This window comes from Narcine bancroftii, chromosome 3 (assembly GCF_036971445.1).
Source record: "Narcine bancroftii isolate sNarBan1 chromosome 3, sNarBan1.hap1, whole genome shotgun sequence".
In the NCBI taxonomy this organism is placed as follows: domain Eukaryota; kingdom Metazoa; phylum Chordata; class Chondrichthyes; order Torpediniformes; family Narcinidae; genus Narcine; species Narcine bancroftii.
Window position 1 is genome coordinate 346,812,274 of NC_091471.1, and position 13,255 is coordinate 346,825,528.

The 13,255-nt window shown below is 40.6% G+C and overlaps 1 protein-coding gene across 7 annotated transcripts in view; it reads left to right on the plus strand.

Moving 5' to 3' along the window:
- Positions 1 to 13,255, plus strand: part of arhgap44a (Rho GTPase activating protein 44a) — a 227,935-nt gene that overhangs the window by 189,406 nt on the left and 25,274 nt on the right. For all 7 annotated transcript variants that reach the window (XM_069929560.1, XM_069929564.1, XM_069929561.1 and 4 more), the window contains 5 exons: positions 1,780 to 1,861; positions 3,325 to 3,405; positions 5,357 to 5,470; positions 7,721 to 7,812; positions 9,099 to 9,279. In XM_069929560.1, coding sequence (XP_069785661.1) covers positions 1,780 to 1,861; positions 3,325 to 3,405; positions 5,357 to 5,470; positions 7,721 to 7,812; positions 9,099 to 9,279 — 550 coding nt within the window. The remainder of the gene's footprint in view (positions 1 to 1,779; positions 1,862 to 3,324; positions 3,406 to 5,356; positions 5,471 to 7,720; positions 7,813 to 9,098; positions 9,280 to 13,255) is intronic.

Below are 13,255 nucleotides of genomic sequence, written 5' to 3' on the forward strand. Positions count from 1 at the left end.
ATCCATCCTTCATTCGACAAAGTGTGAGTAAAAAATAGGCAGGTGCATGAATTAAACAATTGGGCGGGGAGGAGTTCAGACCAACAGATAAAAGGTGGTGATTGGGTATGAATGAATACAGGAGATAGGAAAGGTGAGAATGGACTCTGGGAGGGGGCTCTGTGGAAGCAGAGCTAGAGGAAAGGAGAAATAGGGATAGATTGGGGGGGTAGCAGAAATCAGGTCGATGTAAATGCCATCAGTTGGAGTGTGCCCAGATGGAATATGAGGTGTTGTTCCTCCAATTTGAAGGTGGGCTATTTGGCAGTGTATGAGACCATGGACAGACATGTTAGCAAGGGACTGGGGCAGGGAAATGAAATGCGTGGCCACTGGAAGATCCCCACTATTTGCAGCGGTCAGAGCCAAGGTGCTCATTGAAATATTTAACCACATACCGTTTACAGCACAGAAACAGGCCACGTCGGCCCTTCGAGTCCACACCAGTTCACTTGAACAACTCCACTAGCTCAACACTCCCACTCTCCGCCCATAACCCTCCAACCCCCTCACCTCCATGTACACATCCAACTTTTTCTAAAATGACAGAGAGGACCCTGCCGCAATAATCTCCCAGTCTGCATCCAGACTCTCTGATGTAAGGGAAACCACATTGGGAGCACTGGATGCAGTAGGTGACCCCGGCAGATTCACTTGGAAGGATTGTTTTGACCTGAATGGTGGTGAGGGAGGATGTGTCGGCGCAAGTGGAGCACCTCCTGCTGTCACATGGGGTAGGTACCGGGCGGGGGTGGCAGGCGAATGTTGGGAAGGGAAGAGTGGTCCCTGTAGAAAGCAGAGAGGGGAGGAGCAGGGAAGATGTGCTTAATGGTGGGATCACATAATAGGTGGCAGAAATGGCAGAGGATGTATGTTGAATGCAGAAGCTGATGGAATGATAAGGACAAGGGGAATCCTGACCTAGTTGTGCATGGGGGCAGTGAGGGCAGATGTATGCTAATGGAGGATATGCAAGTGAGGGCCAAGTTCCTGGTGATGAAGGGGAAGCCATGTTGCTTGAAGAAGGAGGGCCTAGTGATCTGGGATGGAAGTCCTCATCCTGGGACCAGAAGCAATGGAGACAGAGTAATTGAGATAAAGCAATGGAATCCTTACAAGGGACAGGGTGTGAAGAGGTGTAGTCAAGGTTGCGACAGAGATGGAGGATCAATGGTTGTTCTGACTCTGCCTTCTGCAGTTATGGTGAACTGTTTTTATACCCTTTAGATACCAAGGTGCTGAGTGACAACTCTAGAAAACGTGAGCACACACATTTAACTGCAATTGGAATTACCTGGACATTCAACAATTTGGTGCCCATGGCTCAAAGATGAAATTCATTAACTTCAGATCAAAGGGAGAGAGTTGTCAGGCATCAATAGGAGGATTCATGCTGGGATCTATCAAACCATTTTATTCAAATCACTATTACACTTTGATTCCATGAACAATTATTATAAAATATTGCACATTTGTCAATATTGATTGTAATTCAATGCACCGAAGAGGGACAAATGCTGGCATTTACAGACTTAAAGAAAATAGCAGGTGAATGCCTGGGCATTGCTGAGGGCCTCAATAGCAGAGAATGAAATCTTAGTTTAAAACCATCTTTCCATGTACTGTAATTTTACCATAATGAAGAAAACATTCTGCTTGATCCAGGATAATTACAGTATCTATAATATTCACATTGCTGCATTAGTGAAATGAAAAAAAAACCTGTTTTCTATTTATAAGGTGCTCTTAAATCTTATCTTCGAGAGCTACCAGAACCTTTGATGACATTTGAATTGTACGAAGAATGGATACAGGCATCAAAGTAGGTCTTTTTAAATCAATTCTTTCAGTTTTATTTGTCCCTATTAATGACATAAAAGGTGTTCAGTTGGTGACAATGCTCATGTAAGTTGAACATGAATTGTGAGCTGATGCTTCTAATTTAATCGAGTAAGCATGATTTGAGTGCCTTATTATTTTGATGTTTTACATGCAGGTTTTTTCCTCAGATTCTACCTATCAGGAATTTCATCAGAAACGTTCAATTAACTAATTCAAAAGGAAGTTACAAATAGATCTCTATTTATGTGATGATAAACATAGAAAGCATCGATTTTGCTCAAATATTGAAGAAAATGTGAATGCTTTCTGTGTGATTAAACCAAAGGAAAATGTTTTTATATGTGGAGGGCAACCAAGGAGTTCGGATGCTAGGTTTGCTGAATAAGTTTCATGCAGTTTTACTCTGAGAGATGTATCAGTGGGGAAGATCCATCAATAAAATAGTGCACTCTCCATAGAATAAGTATCAATAAACCTTTTTTTGATTACATGGTTTTTTTAGCAATATTTTTGCCCATCGAATTTCCACATAGCATTTGAACGTTCAGCATCAGGTACCAGGCACGAATTAGCTATTTCCACTTTGAGAAGGTTGTGCAATGCTCACTGGGCCTTCCTCTCAGAGCTATGACACCTGGGCAAAAGTGGACCTGAGGTGCTCCAGTACTCACACGAATACAGCTGCACAAACAAACTTTTAATCACTCCGTAACACCAAGAAGCACAGCCACAAGCTGCCATCTTACTGCAAAGGAGACTAACTTGTTACTTGCAAAACCACCATCTCTTGTTTCTGGAATTTTGAATGGACTGCTCCACTCTTAAAATTCTCTCGGAGATTCGTCAATTAGTCTTGCACCACTCTACCAAATTAAGGAGCTTCTTTATCAGCTCCCAAGCTGATCCAGCCCAGTCACCATTTTAAAAGTTGCAATTTCAAACTTACATTTTTATTATAAAAGAATATGTGTGGAGAAGGCTCTGAAAAAGACAGTGAAAACAGAAAAGAACATTCACACGGAGTAAAACAGCCCTGTTTCAGGCCACAATCATGATTTTACCTGAAATTCAAAGTTGACCAATTTTTTTTTAAAAAATCTGCAATTGAACTAACTTTTTGGTAAGGTTGTATTTTTTTATTATTTCCAAAAGACATACATTTTTAACTCTTTGGACTCCCAGTTTGCAGGGACTACCAGCAAGTACCTATCCTCTGTGTTATGGTTTTACGGGACTAGTTTTTTATCCAGCCCCTACTGGAGTTAACAGTGTAAAAGTTTACCCATGGACCCAGTCCAGAGTGTATATATTATGAAAGGTTAAAAATGACTGAGTCCAAAGGGTTAAGGCATACCTTTACAATAACTTCACATTTTTGAAGCGTTTGAAAATACTGAAATATCGTAGTATGCATAATTATCTCTCTCTGTTTGAAATGAGCAGTATACAGGACCAAGACAAGCGGCTTCAAGCATTATGGAATGCATGTGAGAAGCTACCCAAGGCAAATTATAACAATTTCAGGTAAACCTAAGCACCAAGTAGAATTATATGATTGTGTGTAAGTAAACAGCTGCCTTCTATTTATTTTGTTATTAGTATAGTGAAATTAATTAACATGTTGGTTGCAAAAGGTGGAGGAACTTGGTAGGTCAGCAACATCTGTGAGAAGAAAGGAATTGTTGACACCAGGTCCAAACCCTACGTCAGGACTGAGAGTGAAGATAGGAAATGTATAGAGGGGAGGGGTGGGGGGCAGTGAGACAGGAGCTAGTAGGTGATAGATGGACTGAGAAGGATGAAGGGTGGAATTGGGAGACAGAAGCACATGCTATATACAGAGGCTGGTGAGGTGACTCAGGGAACTATTCCACGGAGGCAGGTGGTGAGATCAGCAGTCTGAGAAATGGAGGAAAAGCAAGAGTGGGTTCCATCAACCACGGTAGAGAGAACTCACATTTCCTGGAAAAAGAGAACATTTCAATGCCCCCAAATCGTATAGAGCATCCTGAGAGCAGATACGGCAGAGGTGGAGCATCTTGCAGAAAGACATCCTTACGAGAGGCAGTGTGAGGTGTCGTCAAGATAGCTGTGGGAATCAGTGGGTTTGGAGAAAATATCAGTGGATCATTTATTTCTTGAGATGGAGAAAGAGATCCAGAAAAAAGCAGTGTCTGAAATGATCCCAATGAATTTGAGAGTGGAGTGGTGATTAAAATTGATCAATTCTACACAGGTGCAGGGAGCAGCAGCAAAGCATTATCATTAAATAAAAGAGAAAGAGTTGAGAGTGTTAACAGAGAAGGTTTGGAACAGAGCTAACAAAATGGCAATCATTCCTCTGCTCCCTCGACACTACCTCCAGAAGTTCTACACCACACCTTGCACTCGTTCACACCTCCCGCTCTCTATACTCTCTTTTCGTAAGGCCCCTCTTGCTATGATCCAATAGTCTGTTCAGTCATTTAGGTTCCATTCTCTGAAATGCAATGCACAAAAGTGCTGGAGAAGCTCAGCAGGTGGCGCAGGAAGTAAACCTTAATCCTAACCCTAACTAATGCTTTGGCCCTGAGCCCTTCATCAACGAATAAACACAAAGCAGGCAAGTAAAAAGATGGGAGGAGAAAATGAGAGGAGGGAGGGAGGGGTAGGGTGGAGAAGTTCAGGCTAACAGGTAAGAGGTTATCGGTGAATTTCGCTGGGAGGGTAGAAGATTAAAAAAAACCTGAGAAGTTATAGGGGGGGAGAGGGAAGGTCATGAGAGCTGGAGGATAGGAGACCGTGGAATACGGAAGGAGAGAAATTCAGGAAAGAAGTTTAAGGGTAACTGGAGAAGTTGATGTTAAAGCAGTCTGGCTGAAGAGTTCCCAGACAGAATAGCAGGTGTTGTTCCTCCAATTTGCGGATAGCCTCAGTTTTAAGTGCATGTGGCCACGGGTAGACAGACATGATGATGTGTGGAATTAAAATGGTTGGCCACTGGCTTTATGCTCATGCGTTGACGAAGGGCTCAAGACCAAAACTTTGGTTACCCTTCCTACAGGAAGTAAAGGGTACCCTTTACTTCCTGGAGATGTTGCATGACCTGCTGACTTTTGGGTATGGCACTACACTCACCAGGCCTGCAGACTTTCCTGTTTAACTCCATATTCTGATGTTCCTATTTCATCCCCTTTACCTCTCCTCCCCCCACTGTTCTCCTTTAGGACCAAAACATAACACTCATTTCTTTGATCCTCCTTCTCCGTCTTTCTGCCTTGTGCATATATTTGTGAATTGGTCTCCATAAGCAACCCGGGATGTTTTATTTTCCATGTTAATGATGTCATTATAATCTGAAATCCATTGAAAAACAGCAGGGTCTTGATATTGAATTGTGCTTGTTTTTGACCTTGTGGCTAGCCATCCCACAAGGGCTTATTTCATTTTGAAAATGAGCTAATTTACCCAATGCAATTTTTTTTTTAAACTCCAGATACTTGATAAAATTCTTGGCCAAACTAACAGAATACCAAGATGCCAACAAAATGACACCGGGCAATATGGCAATAGTCCTAGGGCCCAATCTACTCTGGACAGCCAATGAAGGGTAAGATTTCTTTGCATTAAATGATTGGCCAGAAAAATGATTTCACAATGACAGTGTCGTAATTCAGTAAAATAGTTTGCAACTTCTCTTGTGTCTCTCAGCAATTAAATATTGAGAACCAGGGACTGCTTTCAGAGATTCTTCCAGAAGTAATCCATCCTTAGTTGGAGATTTTAGAACATTATGCAATCTTCCTGCTGTTAAAGTCACTGAAAATGGTGAGCCCCTTGTGAACAGAGTGAGTCCGAGTTTTCAGTGGAAACAATGGCCGCTGAGCAACGACCATGACCTGTGCAGCTCACTTTTTAAAGTGTAGCTTGTCCTAACAATGGCTCACAATGTAATGATTTTCAAAGAAGTTAGATTTATCTTACTTCTAATTGTTGTAATCTTTCAATGTCCAAGTTATTCCAACCTTTGTTTTCCTTTCACCAAGCAGTTAAATAAAATTGGTTCTTGTTATTTACCTGGTTTGCTGCTTGCGAGATGTGTTCAGGCTTACTGTCTGTTCGGTCTGTTTGACGGTATTGGAAGAGAAGTAATTCATGGTCTAGAGGCCAAAATTTCTTTGCAGCCCAGAGTCAAGAGGCCATTGTAAAGAAAACTTAACCTTGTAGTTAAAAAAAAAATTGGCTTCAAAACTTGATTTTCATAGTTTCCTCTAGAATCTCAAAAACTATGTATATGATCTGGAATGGCACAGCTGATAGAGCCTTTGCCTGACATCTCAGGTGACCTGCTTTCACTCCCGAGCTCCAGTGCTGTTCACCCAAGTCTCCCTGTGATCATACGAGTTTCCTCTGACTGCGCCAGTTTCCACCCATATCCCAAAGAGAAGGTTGTCAGGTTAATTTACCACTGTAAATTCCCCACAGTGCAAACTTTCCCTACGGTGAGTGGTACAACCTGGGAAGTGTTGATGGGAGAGGGGGAAAAAATGATGGGAATGTGGAGAGAATAAAATAAAATTAATGTAAGTGAATGCATGATATAATCAGCATGGACTCAGAGAGTCAAACAGGCTGTTAATGTTGGACTCAAATGAATAATTGGGACCAAAATCAAAGCACTTTGCAGGTTGTACCTCTAATCCAGCGACATTGAGACCTGGCAGTGCTGGACCACAGAAAATGCAGGTGAATAGGGAACCCCCTATGTAAACATATCAAAGAAAGAACAAGGCATAAAACAGGAAATAATACTATGTGGGGCAGCATGGTTGGGGTGGCAGTTGCCGCAACCTCTTTACAGGGCCGGCGATCATACCGGGGTTTGAGACCAACACTGTCCGTAAGGAGTTTGTACTAATGGAGGCGGATTCAACCATGGCAGACCACAGAGTGCCAGATAACAGAGATACAACTTGTAGCATTATCATGACTAGTTATAGACAGAAATTTCATTTTCTTTCTTGAATGTTTTCCCTCTGCTTTCTTAACATACACCCTCCCAATCCACACTCCATTCTTCTAAAAGAGTAAAACAATAGCTATATTTTTAGATTTTAGACCAACATAGAGATGATAAGCTTGCAATTATCTCCCAGCAACAGGTAGATGGTTAACTCATCCTATGTATAGTTGCTTCACAGTTCTTCCAGTTTGTGATACAATGAACATGTATGCTTCCAATAGAGTTTACCACTTAACCTCTGTTTTCAGTATTTCTTTAAGTCAATAATTCACATAGTGGTCCAATTCTGAGGACAAAGTCCATTCTTCAATACTCAGCCGTCATTTCTCATTTATACAGAGAGAGTTATGAAGATGATTAATCCAAGGAAGCAATTCAAGCATAACCTACCATCATTCAAATTTCTCACACTTGTGCTTTTTGAACCTTCCCTTCACTTTTAGAACATAAACATAACTTGATGACTAAATTTCTATCTATTTATTTATTATTTAGGCATACAGCACCATTACAGACATTTCGGTCCCCAAGTCCAGGCTGCCCAATTTTACCTCCAATCAACCTACACCCCAGTACATTGTTGAATGATGGGAGGAAACCAGAGCCCCCAGGGAAAACTCACACAGACACAGGGAGAACGTACAAACTCCTTATGGATAGTGCGAGATCCGAACCCCGGTCCAGTAAATCTAATTATTTGTCTTTCCACTGGCCTGGTCTCCTGTCAGCTGCGACCATGGGGTGTTAGAGGAAACTTTGTTGTAAGATGCTAATTATTTTGTGGATAATTAATTTACTGAAATGCAGTTAAACTGATTGGTTCCTTTTCATCCATAGGTCCATGACTGAAATGATGACAACAGTTTCCATACAAATTGTGGGGATTATTGAACCCATTATACAACATGCTGATTGGTTCTTCCCAGGAGGTAAACGCTGGCTTAGATTGTGCTTGTCAACTTCTTGGGATAGAGTCTCCCTCCGACGGGCAGTGAAAAGTGTCAATTGTACCAGTGAGAGAAACAGTCTACTCGGAGAGCTTGGTTTTGTTAGCTTTCTGTAGCTGGGTTTACCTTTTACTGCCATGATACTGGGTGATATGATCTGTGTCAGGGCCCAGAAAGTTGTGAGAAGGGAATATAACGGGTATGCCTATCCCAGTTCCAGAAAACTCAACTACAGCATTGCATTAAACCTGGGTTCAGCTATGGTGAATGGTGCATGTTTCACCAAATTAGTTCCAACCTTCCCTCTTTGGACTGCAATTTGGATATTAAAATTAATCTACTGATTGATTCAATTCAGCAGCCATGGGTGGTTGTCAGAAAGCATACACTCTCATCAGTAGTTTCCCTCCAGGTTTTGGAGCCATGATGTCCTCATTACCACCAAGATGGGTCAGTAATTCTACCTCACTTTTATTCAAAGAGATTTGCCTGTGGGAGTGCAGATGGTTCTTTTACTTCTCAAATCTACATTTAGGTGTATTGTGATAGAAGTGGTGGAAACCTGTTTCCACTCTGCAGGCTGTAAAAACCCAATGCTTTCAGATGTTTTGAGCTGTACGCATGTCTAAATTTAAAACTGCAATGTTCAAAAAACTCACATTTTGGCTTCTTCTTTAGCTCTGTTTGTTTCATCAATATCTTTCAATTTCTTCCTTATCTGGATGCATCAGCTGCAATTAATAACCATTCATCACTCTCTCAATCATCGCCACCGTCATTCAATCTCCCTTGGTGTTTCACATCACAGACATATTCTCTTTGTTCTTTCCACCCTACATCCTTTGATTTCTAACTTTTCTAGTTCTGAAGAAATGTCAACCTGAAAAGTTGACACCGAATCTCTCTTAACAGATATAAACATCGAGAGTCGGCGGACACCATGATTGAAGTAAAACGCAATGCCGGAGAAACTCGGGTTTAGCTTGCTGAACTTCTCCAGCATTGTGCTTTCACTCTCTCATGAGTGCTGAGTTCCCCTCACATTTTGTGGTTTCCAAATATGCAATTTTGTTTTCCTAAGAAGACCAGCTTAGTACATTATAGCCCTCCAGATGTTAGGTAAACTTGCAGGAAGTGCTGAATCCTAGAGTTTTGGAAGAGATTTAATGTTTAGTACTTATAGCATAAATAACCAAAGAATTGAGGAAGGAGTAAATATGAATATGTTTGAGCCTGGTGATTAAATAGAGTGTTTCTTTCAAAAACAGATATTGAATTTAATGTCACTGGAAGCTATGGGAGCCCACTACACACCAATCATAATGCAAATTATAACTCCATGCCTTCTCCGGATATTGATCACTCTGACCGCAAGCAACATGATCAGGCAAGGCGACCTCTCAGCGTTGCTACTGACAATATGATGCTGGAATTTTATAAAAAGGATGGGTATGTATGGGCTGTTGCCCTCTCTCTATTTATTTAAAAGCAGGTTCTTACATACAACACACGCAAAGCAAAATTGCTTATGAGCTGGAGTGAAACGATATACATGCCGACAATAAGGGGGATATACTTCCAACAAATTTGAGTTATGTTTATTCTGTTCTAACTATCTCATGTATGGAAAGGAATATCTGTTTGATTTTTGGCTTTAGCATTGCATTTGATATGTGCATTAAACCTTTCAGTTCCATGTCTGAATCATCCTTGAAGCATCTGCCCATATCAGGGCAGTTTTTGCTAAAAGTATCAGTCTTGCCACGCTGTGGTGGTTGTGCTGGAACAACAATGCAAGTCTTGCTGTGCCCACGTGCATGTGTGTGTAAGTAAAATGGAGATTTGAAACATGAATATTGTAATTTCAGGGTTTCTGAAGATTGTACGAATTATGTACCCCTTCTTGTGAGAAGGATACATGATGGCTCATGTACCTCTTTTTGTCATTTATGAGTTCTCAAAGCATTTTAAGGGAAACGCTCCCTCCCACTGACCAATTCCTCCATTGTTTGGCCCCCACTAGCCCCCATTTCCACTGTCAATCTGATACAGTATAAACTATAATGATAAAGACTACACTTTCAGATACTTGGTGGATATATTCTTCATTGTGGTTCTTGGAGGCCATGATTTTTTTCCCACAATTTCTAGTTTACAGCATTTGTAAAGATTTAACACTTCACTAAGATGTTAAGTGTGGCTTTATATATTTAAAGATAATTAGGATTATTAATAGTTATTCCAACAGAAATATGTAAATTTGAGGTAAATGATCCATAGGAGAGTGAGCAAATCTTGCAATGAATAAAATTGCAAAAGGTTAAAGTACCTCATGGATCATTACATGTAAACTGGCATGTAGAAGTAAAATTTAAATTTCCCTTTTTGAATTACTTCTGTCCAGTTTGGTTCACTTGAGGTGACCTCATTAATGATTCATGTGAATGTTCATAATTATAATGTTTAGCTTGCCAATGGCAGTCCATGCAATGATGTGTTTGCCTGCGAGCTGCATCCATGACTATGATTTAATATGGACCCCTGGTGGTTCTGCAGTTTTATCAAGTGAGTTGCTGAGCCAGAACAATGCCGGGTTCGTGAGGGAAACACTGCAACTTATCGCAGAGCTCCGGGCTCAGAGACGGCCAAATGTGTCAATATTCCTACCCTTAAATGGGAGGCACAAAGTTCTGCTGGAAGTGTGTGTGCGCTTGGAATCGATTTGATTGAGTTTGGCTTGTGAGGGCTATCTTATTTGAATAGCCTACTGAGAGTCATGTATGAGTAAGTGCCTGCTGGGTGAGATACTAATGGGTGTCCAATCCCAATGAAACCCAAGTCCCCCAAAGAGCAGCACTTCCTCCGGAGAAAGGGCAAGGGAAACTGTTCAAGGAGAATGGTGCACTCGTGAAATGTGCTTATTCTCCTTCCTGGTGATGTAATAAATTACGATAAATGTTTTTAATATTGTGTAACTCATACTGCACATATCCAATTGGCTGCTGTGTATTTAAATGTGAGAAATCTTGTGTGACTTGTCCAGGCCTCCCATCCCAGCTTCGCTTAGGTTTTCTTTTTTTTCTTCCTTTTCTCGTTTGGCTTTTTGCTGTGCTTGTGTTGCTGAGTCATTCTTGCTGTCCTTTTATTTTTCAACCTGTTTTCATTCCTGTTAACTGAATACTTTTAGCTGTAAGTTCATGTCAGTGGAGTACCCTTGCCCAGACTACACATTTTACCATTTTAACAGCCAAAATTACATGAGATCACGCTCTGCATCTTGTCCAACATGGCTGCTGCGGTAAGCAATTTTTTGAATTTTCAGAAAAATGCAGCACATTAAAATTAACAGCCATAAATAATCGTGCAGTACTCTATTTTGTAAATCTTTTCATTCCAGTTAAAAGTATACCAGAAGTTGTGCTTTATAGTCCACATTTTGCCTTGTAACCTTTTAGCTGAAAAAAGAGTTGCTACTATATTTACTTGCACATTCCAATGAGCTGCATTGAGGCCTACAATATAAGCCTTAGGAAAAGTCACCATTTTGTTTTAATTGCCCTTTAGTAGGTTTGCTCTAATTATTAACCATTAGTTACAGTACGTCTTTCTTAATTTGTAGTGTACAATTTGTAGTGTTTCACTTCCCAGAGAAGGCCTGAACACAACAAAACAAAATTGAATTATCTATACATTTTTTGCACCAAGACTGTAACTTGCTTTTCGCTTAAGAGTGCCACTTGCTCAGTTTTCGCCTCCCTAAGTCAGTTAGGAATTCAATTTCCAACTTCGAGTCTCATTGTTCAGTGCCGATCAGAGTGAACATTGCATTGTTTGATGCCAGAGTGAAGCCCCTATTGTCCAGATGTTACAACACTAGAAGACATCAACATCTTGGCCAACATTGCCCTCCTTCATCTGCCAGCAACGGCAAAATAATCCCCGTCGTTGGAATTGTGGATACAAATACATCACGTGATCTCACGTCTACACCTCCAAAGTAATTCAGTGAGGTGTCCTGAAAACCCAAAAGGTCACATTGATATTTTGTTTTGAAGATGCCATGTCTTAACTGACAACTCCACACCAATTCTGAATACTGTTTGTCTAGTCACACAAGAGCAAGAATGCCAAGCCTCTGGCACCCCCCTCAGTGTTTCTGCCTATTCCAGCTCTATGTTACGACAGTACTATGCTTATCAGTTTCTACGTAAGGTGCTAACATAGAGATTACCTGCTCATTTTTCCAGTTATTAGCAATCAATAACAAAAGTTTACAGATCTATGTTCTTAATTGTGTACCTTTAGACCCTCAAGATCAGGTTTAAAATGTTACAAGTGCTGCAGTGTCAATTTATCTTAAAAATTCCTGCCATATCATTACTTTTTTGTCGAACATACTTGCTTTACTGAACAGCAATCTGCAACCTTTGCAATAACTGCTCTAAGATTCATTTAACCCTTTGTTATGTTCTAAATAGTACTGTTTTGTTTCTGCTAATGCAGCCTTAGGAAAATACAAAGGTACTGTATCAATAACATCTGCATAATTGGCTTTACATAATAAAATTAGTATGAAGGGGTTGCTTTGAAAGATTCCAAGATATGATGGGTAATATCTTACAAATAGAAAACATATAAATTTGCCAGATATCAGTCAGATATAAACACATGTATCTGTCTCAAGTGTTGCCTTTATTCTTGATCCTGACTTCATATATAAAGGTATGAATTGAAATAATACCGAGAAGCAAAGAATAGACAGCCACTAACCACAGTCATAAAACAAACTGTCGGTGCATTGATTTTAATAGCTTGCAGTAGGCAACTGCTTCATCAAAAGGTTTTGTGGGCCTGGCTAGAAGGTTGTTATGTGGAGTATCCACTGCTTTGGATACGAACATGGACTACTGAATGTTAGTGGAGCTCTGTTAACTGTTCCATCATATTGATGTTGGGTCTTTGAAAGAATGATCCAATTAGTCCCATTCCTTCCTGCTCTTTCCCCATAGCCATGCAGATTAGTCCTACCGTCCACCTTACATCCATGCATCTGGGGAACTATATTATTCCCTCGTTACGAGGATGTGGTATTGATCTGGAGTGTGGTGAATGGTTATGTGGATGCAATAAATGGATTATGATCTGGAATTATTGTGAATCACAGAATATCTCACGGCAAAACTGAGTAGAGAAGGATGCCACTGTTAACACAGAAGGGGGTCATTCAGGGCAATACATTTGTTTATGGTGATCACACAAAAAGTGTGGCACTAAATCTGGCATCTTGTATATTCAGCAGCTTAACGTGTGTTTCTGGGGATAAGCCATATTCTTCATTAGTTGTGGTCTGGAGCATAAAGGTAGAAGGCCAGCATAGTTGGGTTAGGAAATTTAAGGTTTTAACTGGGTACAATGAAGGGATGGT